We start from the raw sequence: 15289 nt of genomic DNA, 5'->3' as shown, positions 1-15289 counted from the left end.
AGTGTACAATATCATAACACGAATTATACATATACTGATGAAAATATTTTTCTCCATTCACTAGGCACTTTACTTCTTGATGAAGTAGCTCTAAGCGAGTGTGTAAAATTAAATCAACGAACAATGAAGTTAGATGGTTTTGTTGATTTAGGTTCTCATACGCCAGAAAAGTATCTTAACACCAGAGCTGATCACGCTTTAGTATTTATGTTTCATCCCTTTGAAGGTGATTGGGTACAAGTGATAGGCTGTTTTCTGAGTCGAAGTGCGACTGTCAGTGACATATTACACAAATTAATAATTGAATGTGTATTACTTCTGGAAAACGCTGGATTTAAAGTTGATGCAGTAACTTGTGATGGAGCTCAATGGAATCGAGGCGCGTGGAAGTTATTTGGCATCGAAGATTATAAATTCAGCTGTCAACATCCACATGATTCAAGTCGGCGTTTATGGTTCATCTCAGATTTTTCTCATTTACTTAAAAATTTCAGAAATAAAATCATGGAATCACCATCATTTTGGGTAAATTTTTGATGAAAATTACTAGATGTCAATTTAATTGTTAGATATTAGCTTGCTTAACCACTATTTATAGACTCCAGATGGTTATGTTTATCGGAAGCATTGGGAGGCTCTTTTAAAGTACGAAAATAGTTTCAAGGCTAATTTATCTGTAACGTACAGATTGACACCCGGGCACATAAAACCTGAACAATTCCAAAAAATGAATGTACTTTTGGCAATTGAGGTAAATTAATTTATACTCATGATAGTTAGTTTTTGGCGTAACAAGTTTACTTGTAGTTGTTTTCAAAACGATTAAGAGTGGCTATGGAGCTTTTGAAGAGAAATGTCCAGAATTAAAAGGTTGTAAATCCACAATTGTTTTTATGGAGAGAGTTGACCGTCTTATAACAGCCATGACTTCAAGAACTCCACGGAATGCTTTACGCCCAGATATTTCATGTAAAATGAGACAGGTATCTTACATATTTTATATAAAAATATTATTCTGTTCAAATATTTTGTAGTGACGTATCAAAGCCTGGACAGGCTGTCCACAAACAATGTTTCACTAATCAAAGTGATAATAAAATTAGAGTTCAATCCATTACTGATGATTAACATGACTAGAGTAAGTAAGTCAATTAAAAATACTAAAGACTTGAATAACAAGTCTTATAATCAATCTATTAACTGATCTGAATATTTTGCCTGCTTTTTTTTTCGCATCAATTACATAGTGCATTTGATTGTATCACTTATGTAACATAAACTACGATTGGAAAGGTGTGATTTGTATGCGTTGTATTTTTATAAAATTTCTCTAAATGTCAAAACAAAAATATTTGTATGTATGTTTATTCATATTCGTAACAAATTAGATGAACTGAGTAACAGGTCCTCTGATAGTTGTATTGACTAACGTAAGCATCCTACCTGTTTTTTATAACGTGTCTCTAGCACAATGCATCTGGTTGTATCATTTTCATCGTATTAACTGTAATGTAGAAGGGGTGTGGTCTTCATACAATATTTTTTTGTTGAGTTTGTTTTTGTTGAATCAATGACATTTTTTTCCATCTATTGCCTTTTTTTCCATACTTACCGTTGATTACAAAAAAAAAAGAATATAAATACGTTAATTTATTTTCTGTGATTTAACAAAACCGTTTACTCTTATTTACTCAAGCTTTCTTTTCGGTAGGCTATCGTTGAGTTTATTCAATACCTTCGAGAGTGGGAACAAAAGTCAATTGAAGAAAAAGAAAAATATAAATATTTGAAAAAGCATTTAGATGAAGACCAGCTACCTGGGAAATTTGATTTCGCAATTACTTCAAGTACACTAAGTGGGTTAAAAATTTCGCTTGGAGCAACTCTAGAACTAGTAGAATTTTTACACACTGAATGTAATTATGATTATCTAATGACTATACGTCTTACCCAAGATGCATTGGAGGTAATGACTTTGAACTTAATATTTATTTTCTCTTTTTCTTTCGAACTATTTCTTAGCCGTTAGTTGAGGTATGTACTAACTAAATTCTTATTTTCAGAAATTTTTTGGGATTATGCGAAGTGCCTGCGGATGTAACGATCATCCAGACGTTATGTTATTTGGTCAAGTTTATCGTTTGCTTTGTTCTTATTCTTTGGCGACTCCACCAAAAGGTTCGAATGTTACTGCTGGGGAACTATTGCAATCCTTGATGCAGACAAAAGATTCCTTGGCTTTAGCTTCTACTCCTAAAAACGAATGGCTGAAAAAACTTGATGATATTGTAGAAGAGGGTATTTGTGACATTTCTGAAGAACGAAGTGATAATGGTACTGGTGAGGATGAAAATGTATCTAAAAATCACCTAGAAGATGATTCCATGTTTACTGGACAAGTTTATGTTGATCGTAGACCATTCGAAAGTCTTGTTGATACGACAGATGATGATGATGAAGATCAAACTGACCAAATCCACGAAGTTCATAGTCGAAAGCCGTTTGAAAGCTTGGTTGATGATAGTGATGACGAGGACAATAATATCAATAACAACAACAACAATGATAATAAGGACGAATATGAATACCATCCAGATCAGGAATACACCGTGGCGTTTCAAGATCCTCATCATGATCATGATTACGATGTCGTGAAATCGAGTGATGAAATTGTCGCGTACATTGCTGGCTACATGGTAAGAAAGACCAGTCGCTATACAAAATGTTTCACGTGTATTGAGACATTACAATCGGCTAATAAAGCAGCAAGTGGTAGAGATAAATTTATTGAGTTAATGAGTGACGGTGGATTGATCTTCCCTAGCGAAAATCTATTTTTACTTATTAAAAGTCTTGAGGAAGACGTACTAACTATTGTCGGCACAAAAACTATCAAGTGCAATACGATGCATCAAATTCTTGATAGAATATCGTTAAGAAAGTCTCTTCCTACACTTGGGTGCCCCGATCACTCTAAACAGTTGATAATGAAAATAATTAATTATTTTATAGCTATGCGGGGAAATTTTTTGGCTAAATTGTTTAACAAAAACCTAAATCAACGAAAGTTATTAACAAGAAAATATCGTAAAACTGCAAAGTTAATGTAATTAATCAATATTATGTTATTTTATTATTTTTCTAATGTTTATCTCAAAAATAAAATATAGATCATTTTATAAGTCGTATTTTTTCGCTATTATTCAACTATTTTATTATTTTACGTTAATTAATCGATTTATATCCTTACAGCTCATCAGGTAATCTACAATTATACATTTTTCAGCTTCTTTTAATTATCAATTTAATTTTTAGATGATTTTTTAACTTAACTGCTGAATTAAAAATCTTATTAATTCCATTTTGATCATTTATCATTTTATTTCATGAGTAAATAGGTTGATTTTTTTATATTTTTAGTGTCATTCTTTTCAATATTTAATTTCCTGATATCATCATTTGTCATTCTATTTCCATTAGTTTAGAAATTATTATCTAATTAATAGATATAATTGTCAATTATTTCCGATTTAAATCAGTAATACATTTATTTAAAAATCTGAATTGTCTAACCGTTGCGCTCTCTAGCGGCAGTATAAATCATCTGATCATGCTTCATATCTGTAGACACATTCCTAACACTGCGATCGTTCTCCTTCTATCTAGGCTTCGTGGAGCAGATTAAGGGCCAGTTTTTCAATCGATGATTGCGCTAAAACAGTGATTTCAAAGTTACCAACAAAAAAATAAAAGTTACTAGTGGTATGAAATTGTTCACAAGTAAAGACTCTGAAGTGCGTATTTAATTTTAATGTGTACAACTTCAGATTTGTTTTGATAAATAACTGCCATCAGTATTTTATTAATAAAAAGTAAGGATAAATAAAAATAATGGACGCTGCATTGAACTTTATATTTTCATCTGATGATGACTCTGAGCCGGATGAAAATAACAATCCAATCGAGGAACAATTACCAATACAGGTTTTAGACCCTGGTGGTCAAAATTATTTTAACATTTTAACCGATAAACAGTTTATGGATCGTTTTTGTTTCGACAAAAATACAACACTCCAGTTGTTCAATCGTCTCAATCATCATTTTGAATTATTTACAGAAAGGTATAGCTATTTTGATGTATTATTTTTCATTTTTAGAAATGAATTTAAAGTGTTGTTTTTAATGAAGAAATGATGCAGTTCCTCCAATGACACAATTACTATTGTTGTTACGATTTTGTGCTACTGGAAGTTTTATAATTACTGTGGGTGATTTTTTTGGAATAACTAAAAGTTGTGCACACAAAATAATAGATAGTCTTCTCGAAATGATTGCAAGTCTAAGTGATGAATTTATACGTTTCCCTTCAACTCCAGTTGAAATGCTGCAAAACCAAGTTGAGTTTTTTCAAACAGCCGGATTCATCAGGGTCGTAGGCTGTATTGATTGCAAGTATGTAAAAGTTGAATCATTCGGTGGTGATGATGCTGAAATTTTTCGAAATCGAAAAGGACATTTTTCTATTAATGTTCAAGTAATATGTAATGCACGCCTAGAAATAATTGATATTGCTGCAAGATGGCCAGGTTCAGCTCACGATTCAACTATATTTAACAATTCAAGAATTCATATTCGTTTTGAGAATAATCAGTTTGGAAATGCATTACTACTTGCTGACTCAGGCTACCCAAATCTGTCTTATTTATTGACACCACTACAAGATCCACAAAGACCGGCAGAGCAACTTTACAACGAATCACAAATCCGAACCCGAAACACGATTGAACGCACCTTTGGTGTTTGGTCGAGAAAATTTGCTATAATTCAAAGCACAAGATTTAGAAAAATTGAAAAAACATTAACTTGTATTATTGCTGCTGCAGTTTTATATAATATTTCGCGACAAGAAAAACCACTACCAATTAGAAATGTCTCTGTTCAGGAATATCTCCAAATTCCTGAGGTAGCAAACCCTGTAATTGGTTATGCTAATATTAGAAATGTATTAGTGAATGGATACTTTCAAAAGTAAGTAGTAATTTATTACATCGTATCTTCAAAATCAAATTAATGCTTTTTTTTTTTATTTCAGTTTAATTGCACAAAATTGAATGCTAAGACAAGGAACAAAAGACACACGTATACGTGTAAACAGATACGAGAGAAAAAATTTGACAGATCAGCGCGATCATGTATAGATGATTGTTGCTCACGAAGAATAAAATTGCCTATAAAGTTTTCAAATAAAACTCTTGACTTGACTATTACGATTATCTTTAAATTACAATATTTAAAGTAAAATATAAAGAGTATTTAACGTAATAAAACAGTTATAAGAGTGAGAGTAAATAGAGCGCAGCATTATTATGATTGTGGGGCCGATCATCAACATCATCATTATTATTTAAAAAGAGTCCTCCTTCAATCCCATTTTTTTACTTTTTCTCCGTATAATTTTATGCGTTATTTTGTTGTGTGGCCTCGTGCCGAAAAAGAAATTGGAATTAATTAATTTCTTATTAAATATCCAGAGTACGATGGTCGTGGCATCGTTATTGCTATTTTTGATTATAGAATAGATCCTGGTGCTGTGGTATTGTAGGTAAACAATTATATTTATTTATTTAATTATTAAAATTATATTAAATGTGGAGTATAATTGTTTATGGTTTGTAGGTGATAAGTGATTGCAAACCGAACATTTAAGCATGCCTTGACTGCAGTGGTGATGAAAATATTGATGCAAGTACTGTAGAACAATTAGAGGAAGGACTTATAACTATTATTGCTGGTCATAAGTTAATGGTAATTATTATTTTTTTGTATTTTAACTGTGTTAACTATAGCTGATTTGTTATAAATGCTAACATTTAGTTTGCTTATATGCATAAAACTTAATTAAAGTTTAACACTCAATCCAATAAATTTCATAACATCAATTATTATATACTACTGTAGAAATTTGAGACGAGTTATTCTAATCCAACCACTGTCGAAGATAAGTTGGTCAAAGAAGACTTGCAAACGTGAGTCGAAGCTTTGTAAAATGAAGAAAAAAGTATCATGACGTGGGCACAGCGTATGACTGCATTGTCTATCATAATTGAAAAAAATCTAGAGGTAAAAATATTTATTTCTAATGAACAATAAATTTGCAACAGTAACAAAATAATTTGTTTTTCAGAGTCTGTATCGATAGATTTGAAGAAGGTAATTTGGAAGCAAGAATTCATTTTGGCGAGTACTCACTTACCCATTAGTGTGCTACGTTAGCTCAGCAAGATCAATTACATATTTCTGCAAATATTTACGATGAAGATTAAATGAAAATATTAAATTCACTAGTAAGTTTTTATTAATAACAGTATTTAAAATTGTTTATATTTTTTAGTATCAGAATTTAACAAAATTAGAACATTAAACAAACATTTTTAAGTAAATAATTAATTTAATAAATTAATGCATTTTTTATTATTTCATTGGGCGCGATTTTGAACTACGGTCCAATAATTAAAAAACATTTCCCAATAGGGCCAATTCGGTATATTTCCATTTAAATCAAATATAGCTTTTAAGCTGTTAAATTCTTCGCATAAGGTGCAAATTCTCAAAGCGACTACTTGTAGAGGTATAGGAGGCCGCAAAAAACAAGTTGACTTGAAATTTTTCTAATAAAAAATTGCAAAACAAAAAATTTCAGCAGTTAGGAGTGATTTTACGTAATATTAACCGGTAAAATTAATAATTTTAGTAATTCATTTATAAATTAACTCACAATAATCCGTAATGACTGGTATAACTTAAATCTTCCCAATCATCGGTGACAAATAAATGTTCGCTTGAAATGAATCTTTTGTTGAGGATTTTAAAATCAATTTCAGGAGTAACTATTAAAAAACAAAATAATTGTTTATAATTATAGTTTAAAGTAATAATATATTTTAAATTAAAAAAAAAAAAATAGAAAATTACACTTATCCATTTTTGTTCGATTACTTGATTGTGCAGAATACAGTATTCTGTTGAATATCCTCTTTTTTGTTTTAAACAATAACAAGCAACGATCCATTGCCTAGCAACCCAAATAAAGATAAAAGAAATAAAATACAAAAAAATTGATTGAGATAAATAATTAATAACAAATTATACTTTTAATATTTATAATTGTTATCTTAAAATGAATAAAATTAATAAAAACAAAGCTTCAGAAACTGTTAGGCAACCTATTTTGTCCAACGATCAAAAATTATTATTAATTAAATTAATTGCAGAATACAAGGAAATTTTAGAGAATAAAGCTACAAAGTTTCCGCGAAAAAAAAAATTCAACTTGGAAAATTATTGCCGAAAAATATGCAGAAAGTTATGAACCAAAACCTTCTGACAGTATCATAGTGTTTTGGAGGAATATCAAAACCAAAGCCAGGAAATATTCAAGTACTCTGAAAGCAGAAGCTATGAAAACAGGTAAATTATACTTTTTCTTTTAATTTTCTTGATATAATAATAAAATTTGTATTTAAATTATCCCAATTTTTTTCAGGAGGAGGGAAAACAAGTGTTGACAATGATCCGGTGATGGATGCGGTTTTGGGTGTCATACCCCTGGTTAAAAATATTGATTGAAAAGGATTGAAAATGATGAAATTAGAATACTTTTGAATAATTTCAATTCTTTTTCATGTATATATAGATATACAGTTCACATAGGGTGACTGATTCCCAATACTTTTCAATCAATATTTTTAATCAGGGACATCAAGCAACTGTTCGAGAATTTATTAATAAGTATGATAATGATGGTGATTCATCCACGGTGGCGGATATCATTAATGTGGAGGATGAGGGATCCGAAAACGATGTTTTTGAGGTAATAATATCTTTCATATTGACCTTAAAGAAATTTCTAAATATTTTAAATTACGAATTACTTAATACATACTTTTTTTGTAAAAGTTTATAACCTTTATACCTTTAACTTGATCAAACTTGAATTAAATTAGTTTATCTGTTAGGATATGAGTAAAAATATAAGCTTTAAACATTTTTTTCTTAATTAGTATTTGCTGAGCAACCAACAAGTTCGGGATTGGGCGAAAATCGATCCATCTAATTTAAAATCTAAAATAAGTGCTCCATTAAAAGCCAACAAACATAAAAGTACTTCAGTCAAACCGTATGATAACGTCCTTCAAGAAAAACATATGTCTCCAAAAGATGAGCTTGCAGCTATATTAAAAGAGCAAGCTATTGAAAAACATCAATATGAGATGGAATTACTTAAAATTAAAATTCAAAGAGAACATTTATTATTTGAGAAAATCCAGGAAGGAGAATATTTCCCTGCTGATTCTTACAGCGAATAATTTTAATGTTTGTTTTATTTGCACAATAACTTGGTATTTTTTAAAAATAAAAACTTATTTAAAGTAAATAATAAATCATCAAATAATGTATTTAAGCACTGTACAGTAATGAATGACTGGATATAACAATATACTGCAATAATAACTAATATTTATTGTTAAACTGTAGAATTTTTTCTCGTGTTTTTAATTTTGGGCCTATCTTCTTAGGTACTGGTTTATTTGTGTAGGGCTTGCAGAAGTAGTTATGGTAGTCAATTCGTTCTCTCGTCAAGTCCAGGATTTCTGCCTCGAGTCTACCAAACTATTCTGCTTCTCTTGCTCTTCCTAGATGAAGGCTCTTATCCTTAAGGGACATATATAATTCCTACTACCTTTAGGTTCCTATCCTTAAGAGAAATATATGATTATAACAATATACTACTAAAAATATTCATACAAAAAATTCCATTTCAATTGAAATCAACCTGAGCAAGGTGTAAAAGTGCAGCAAATCCTTTGTACTATGCCAGTGCCTATGGGTGGGTTCAAGGGGAAAAGTTCTGTGGTGTCCAGACATGTATCTTGTGACAACATTTTACATTTTGCATTGTGCAGAGGCTGAGTTGTTTCAATTAAATAATATATTTGTTGGGAAACCAAGTTTATCCTTTACGGAATAATGCAATTTACACCGCCGTGTTTTCGTGTCTCAATTTTGTGTAAAAAGAAAATTTTCAATAATTATTTATTAATTTTTAAGTTTCTTAACCTTTTCTTATTTTGATGTTATTTTCGTAAACATACCTACTTGAATATACACTCTTATAATTTTAATATACGAGTTCAGAGTATTAGTGATTTATTTTCTTAAGTTGGCAATTTTGAAATCACTTTTAGCGAAATCATTGATTGAAAAACTGGCCCTAATTGTTATAATTAGATATAATCAATTAATATCAGGAAAATAAGGTATGAACTACCGTTATAATCCAAATTTAAGAAAAAAAAGGACCGTAGATTAAAAAATAAATTTGCAACCTCTAAAAAACGTGATGCTTACAGTAAATACAGTCGGTAGTCTGGCGCTCCGTTTACAACGGAATTTTTGAACGGAACTTGGCGCCAGATTCTACCGAATCTGTTAATATACATGAAAAAGAATTGAAATTATTCAAAAGTATTCTAATTTCATCATTTTCAATCCTTTTCAATCAATATTTTTAACCAGGGATGTCATAGCGACTTTAAATAAACTTATTAAAAAAAATAAAAGAGCTCCCAAAAAAAAAAAAAAAATTTATAGACACATTTTTTAAACTTTTATAAGCGATTTTATGAAAACTAAGTCGACGAAAAATTAGCTAATTAACAATTGAATAACTTAAACAAAAATCAAGCTAAAAATTTTTTTTTAGCGGGGCTATATTCCTTCAAGTATCTAGATAATACTATGATTTATTCAGATTTTTAAGTTAATATTGAATATTATAAAAAAAATTATTTTGTGTTGCATACTTTGCTTAGCGGCAACGCCTAGGCACCGAAACGGCTGCGCGGAGCCCAATTTTCAACGTTAAATAAAAATTATAAATAATGGAGCTACAACTCCGGGAGTAAACTCTTATTTTACTGAAATTTTCTCCTCTTTTAGGATCTTTTTTCATATTTGAGGTATCTTTAATGCTTTTGAAGTTATAATTACAAAATGGAGACTTCCTTTTTTTCACTTCGTTCTTTGTTAATAACAAATAAAATTTTTAATGGAGGATAAATTAAAAAATAACTTATTTTTAGAATTAAATTCTTAATCCAATGCACCAATCGCTGTATTTTTAAGAGGCTCGGATCGATTATTCGCAAGAAACTCACTTCTCAACAAGACTATTATTAGACAATGAAAATTCAAATAAAAAAAAAAATTCTTTCATAATTACATTAAGAATTTTAAATGATGATTTTAAAAAGAATGATTTCTTAATAAATAATTTAAATGGTGGATTCATGAAAAAAACAATTATAAACAATACAGAAAATTTTTTGATAAAAAGATTTGTTTATAACAAATTTTTGAGCAATTAACGTTAAAAATTTTTCAGCCAAGCTACTAAACACAATATATTACTACAAAAACAACCAAAAAAAAAAAAAGATTTAGGAAAAAAAAATTTTTTTATAACATTAGCCGGCTATTTGTATTGTTGATAACTTTCAAAAATCATTATATACGTCGCGATCGTCTCGAGATGACCTTGACTGGATTTCTCTCAAAACTCTAATCGAGCTCTTACGTGGCTTGAAGGTTTTGTGGCCTTGAGAAAGACCGTTTGTCAAAGAAGTCCTGAGAAGAACTGATTCAGAATTGGCCTTGAGAAAGACCGTTTGTCAAAGAAGTCCTGAGAAGAACTGTGGTTTAAGTGTGAACGCAGAGCTAGCCTTGCGGGCTTGTTGCCGAGCTAGAAACCTTGTTGGTAAGTCTTGCACGCTTACTGAAGACTTTAATCGAAGGTGAGATGATCCGTAGGTTGAAGGTAAACTGGCGAAGTTGAGATGATCCGCAATTTGAAGGTGAACTGGCGAAGTTGAGATGGTCCGTAGAATGGTGACAATTAACAACCTTGCTCACTTGTTACTTGAGAAACACTATGTAGTGCAAGCCTTGCACGCTTGCTGAAGTTTTAGAAGATCTGGTTGTACTGGTAACTGGTCACTAAGAACTGAATGTTCGGTACGTTTCAAAGATTTTTATTAATATAAGTTTTTTTTATATGTACAATTTTAGCTTGTATATCTATATAATAATTTTTATATATATTTGTTCCTTGCCCTTAGGCTTACACAATTTAAAAGATTTAGAATTCTTATTATAATTTGTTGTTTGTTTATGTAATTTTGTTATGTGAGTGGGAAAAAGCAAGGAAAAAACCCAATTAGAAATTATTTGAAAAAATAATAAAAATATGAAATATTTAAGTATTCTTTTTCATTATAATATGTTGTGGTATGAATGTTCGGTACTGTTGCATTGCTCCTTATATACTGTAGATGCGGCTCACAGTCTTGATAGGGGGGGAGAGCCTACGGGATTGGTCTATTCCGGGTGGAGAGGGAACTATGGCTTGTCTGCCGAGCAGGCGCTCTCTTCACAGTCCGTGCTTTTCCGAGTGCCTAATTTGGGCTAGTTGGCCTTCGGAATGATTTTTCAACAATATACAAGTGAAAAAACTTTTATAAACTTTTACAACGGGATGTTGTTCATTATTCATATAGCAAAAGCTCCCAAGAGAAATAAATAATAGTTTAAAAAAACTAAAAAACACGCTTTTTATAGAAAACCTAAGTAAAAAAATAGAAAATAAGTTTTAACAAATTTAAATTAAGAATAGTGTTAAAAATTTCAATAAATGTAATTGATAATAGTGTAAATAAAAAAAAAAATGTATTTTATTTTAAAAAAAGCGTGAAGTGCTTTTAAAGATATTCTAAAAATGATAATCACTCTACTCATATCTGTCGATAGAATATTTATATCTATTGACCCATGCACCCCACGCTTTTTTTGAAATAAAATACATTTTTTTTATTTACACTATTATTAATTACATTTATTAAAATTTTTAACACTATTCTTAATTTAACTTTATTAAAACTTATTTTCGATTTTCTATAAAAAGCGTGTTTTTTAGTTTTTTTAAACTATTATTTATTTTCTACTTTTTAGTTTGGTTTATTTATAATAGCTTGTAACAGTTTTACCTGCTCAGGTTGGCCCCTAATCAATTTTATAAATAAATAAACAAAACTAACAACAATATAATTATTAGGGCACCACCAAGATTTTTAATCACGGTTCCTGGAACCGGTCCAGAGCTGAGAAAACTTAATCTTAGGGTAGAGAGAGTGGAGGAAGGTGCTGTTGAATAATAAATAATTAATTAATAAGATCGATCGATATTTATTAACAATAAAAAAAAAACTTAACAGTGGTTGACTTAAAATTAGTTAACAAAATTCATTCACTCACACACTAACCACACTTAACAATATCTTATTCTCGACGAGCCCCTTTTCGGTGTCTACCCGTCGATTTCTAACACGTGCCCCTTTCGGCGTCTACACGTGACGGGCCCCTTTCGGCGTCTACTCGATTTCTAAACCTACAATCACCCGCACAGAGACGAATCATATACCGGGCTCGTTGACTCGGCTCACAGGAGTAACAGCCCAACGACGAAACATAGACCTAGATGTTCTGCAGCACACTCTCATAACCCGCTCCAGCTACAGCAGTAACAGCCCAGCGACGAAACATAGACCTAGATACTCTGTAACTCATACATAACCCACACTTGTCTCACACTAACACTACTGACTTGACTTTACTTTATAAATTTTATTTTAATAAAATCGAATGTAATTAATTTCAATTAAATATTTCAAATTAAATTATTCAATCATTAGTAAATTAATAAAACGACAACCTTCAACTTACAATCAATTTCTAACTAACTATTTTGATTCTCAATTTCCTATTGTTAATTTCAATCCTATTAAAATATTAAAACAGCTTAAAATTCTTAAGTCATTATTTCGAACGAGAGGCTTAATACCTTGAATTAACTTTTGTTAAATAAATTAATCACAATATAAATCTTACAATCACTTCAAAATTATTAACACAAGTTTAATTAACTAATGCTGACTAAGTTTTTACTGTGACAATTTTTGACTCAATTAACTAATTCCTTAGACTTAATGTCCACGCCGATAATTATCAAATTGGAATAAAAATTAATTTAATTAATCCACGGACTTAATCCCAAAAATTTCGAAATTTATCACGACATAAAATAATTTTACAATATAAAATATTCTCGTTAAATAATTCTGAATAAAATATTCTTAATAATTAATTCTTAATAAAATATTCTTAATAATTTTCTTAATATAAAATATTATCAATAATTTTCTGATCGTTTCAGCAATTATAAAAAATTCGACACAAGTCGAAATATTCAAATTTTAATTGCTAGAATATTCGCTAGCTGTTTTGCTTGACCTTGGGTATTGGAATTTACTGCGACACAAAAATTGACGCTTGACCAAAATTCCACGAATAAAAATTTGTCGATTTTTTTTCAATGACAAAAATCAATCAATTTTACTAAGTTAATTGTTATAAGAATTACAACAATAAAATTAACGAAATTTTCGGATGTTAATTAATTAATTGATAATTTTTAGTTATTAAAATTTTCCCGCAAGGTCGATTGAGTGATCCTCGGGTATAAACCCCCATGAAAATCACTAAATCCGAAGCTAGCAAATGTTCCACAATTAATTTATTAATAATCGTCGATTAAACGATCTATAATAATTAAATAGGAGAAGTAACTGGGCATTCGGTAAACCGCGGTCCACTTCTTTCCCACAGAGTAATAATTGATACCTTGACGAACAAAACGATGATCTAACTCACTCGTTGAGGATGAAGTCCTAGTTGTAGTTGGCTTCCTTCGCCTCGTCACTACTCCGGGGATCGGTCCTTCTTGATTACCGTGGCACTCAGTCTGGCGGTCACACTACTTCTCCCTTTTCCACTGCACGGCTCACCTATTTTAACCCAAACTCACCCCCTCCTATTCTCCCTTTAGGCCCGAAGATCGAGACGCGCCAGTGCTATGTCGAATAATTATCGATATCCGGTGACTTATCAATTAAGGGTAATTTTACCCTGTTACAAGCTTGTTTTTTTAATTTTAAACTATTATTTGGCAAGTAACTTACCAGCATGCACTTTGTTAATATTAGATAAATCGTCTAAAGATAATGGTTGGAAAATTAAAATTTCTGCCTTATCGACTATAGATAAAAATTATATAAATTAACAAAAATCTTATTTTTCAAATTGAAAAATGGAATAATTTTATTAAATTAGTGTATTGTCATCGGTACTCGATAAATCTAGAAAGTTTGAACGAAATCTGGCCGTTTAAAGTGCGTCAAAATCGCGCCCAAAGAAGTCGGTTACAAATATACAAACATAAAAGTGAAGCTAATAAAAAAGCGAGTAAAAAAATTTATATATTCAAATATAAAAAAAACGGCTGCGCGAAGCCCAATTTTCAACGTTAAATTAATACCAATTAATTTTAACATAAATTTTAAATTTATTCCACTAACTTTTTGTATAATCAAATATTGTCTCACACACACTCTTACACAATATCAAAATTTTCTTAGTCCTGACAGTACCTTCATATGGAGCCTCTATCCTGCAGTTTCTAACTAAGTCACGCTGTCCACCGGAGCCTCACGCTCTAAGACTCTAGATTTGACCTTGGGTAGTCGCCCGGACCCCTGCCCAAGGTTCAAACCGTCCTTAGTCCTTTCGCTGTCATCCGGACCCTCACTACGGGACTAACGAACCTCAAGTCGACTAGGACAGAGAAGGATACCATGAAACTAGTCGACAACCTGCTAATACTAACCTCGACAGCCCGTGAACGAGGAGTATATGATGTAAATTAATTCCATGCACACACCTTTTAATAACACAATTTATCTAAATAACTCACTTGATTCTAATTAACAATAATTCTTAATTATCACACTTTACAATGTACCTTCCCGGGAATCAAATTCAAAATTTTCCTGGTTCCTAAACATGACTTCGATAATTAATTAATTAAAAATTCTGATTGCCTATTATTAAAATATGATAGTCGTTTTCTTGCAACCAAAAAGTTTTAATTAATTTAATTTTATTTGAATTTAATCAGCCTGAATATTCGGCTTTGCGTCCATCTTGTATTCCAGAGTGGATTTGAGACTGAATTATGTTAAGAAGTCAAGATTTACCCAAGCCCGCTTAAGCTTATTATTATTATATATCTATATTATTATTATTATAACTAGTGAGTTGGCGGCGACCTGCGCGCCGC

General features: G+C 30.6%; 2 protein-coding genes across 2 annotated transcripts in view; one reads left to right on the top strand and one right to left on the bottom strand.

Annotated features, from left to right (window-relative positions):
* The first annotated feature begins 908 nt into the window (after positions 1 to 908).
* Positions 909 to 3182, top strand: LOC141526029 (uncharacterized). Its single transcript, XM_074240750.1, has 4 exons — positions 909 to 969; positions 1035 to 1138; positions 1712 to 1966; positions 2064 to 3182. Exons 1-4 carry the CDS (start codon positions 924 to 926, stop codon positions 3108 to 3110), a joined length of 1452 nt encoding a protein of 483 aa, XP_074096851.1. The 5' UTR covers positions 909 to 923; the 3' UTR covers positions 3111 to 3182.
* A 349-nt stretch (positions 3183 to 3531) lies between these two features.
* Positions 3532 to 15289, bottom strand: part of LOC141526038 (dynein axonemal light chain 1) — a 29115-nt gene continuing 17357 nt past the window's right edge. The window contains exon 2 of the mRNA XM_074240770.1: positions 3532 to 3712. Within this exon, the coding sequence (XP_074096871.1) occupies positions 3659 to 3712 (54 nt within the window). The 3' untranslated portion in view covers positions 3532 to 3658. The remainder of the gene's footprint in view (positions 3713 to 15289) is intronic.

The sequence above is a fragment of the Cotesia typhae genome, unplaced genomic scaffold (assembly GCF_013202065.1).
Source record: "Cotesia typhae breed Kobodo isofemale line unplaced genomic scaffold, CoteBio_Ctyphae contig_30, whole genome shotgun sequence".
NCBI lineage: Eukaryota > Metazoa > Arthropoda > Insecta > Hymenoptera > Braconidae > Cotesia > Cotesia typhae.
The sequence above is the reverse complement of the archived record's forward strand: the minus strand, read 5'-3'. Positions and strand labels throughout refer to the sequence as shown.

Bases quoted from the DNA above. Each gene is read 5' to 3' on its own strand.
- LOC141526029 (XM_074240750.1), top strand. From the start codon at position 924: ATGACTTCAAGAACTCCACGGAATGCTTTACGCCCAGATATTTCAT. The intron at 970-1,034 runs GTAAAATGAGAC...AATATTTTGTAG, and splicing joins TTTACGCCCAGATATTTCAT to TGACGTATCAAAGCCTGGAC. The intron at 1,967-2,063 runs GTAATGACTTTG...TCTTATTTTCAG, and splicing joins TTACCCAAGATGCATTGGAG to AAATTTTTTGGGATTATGCG.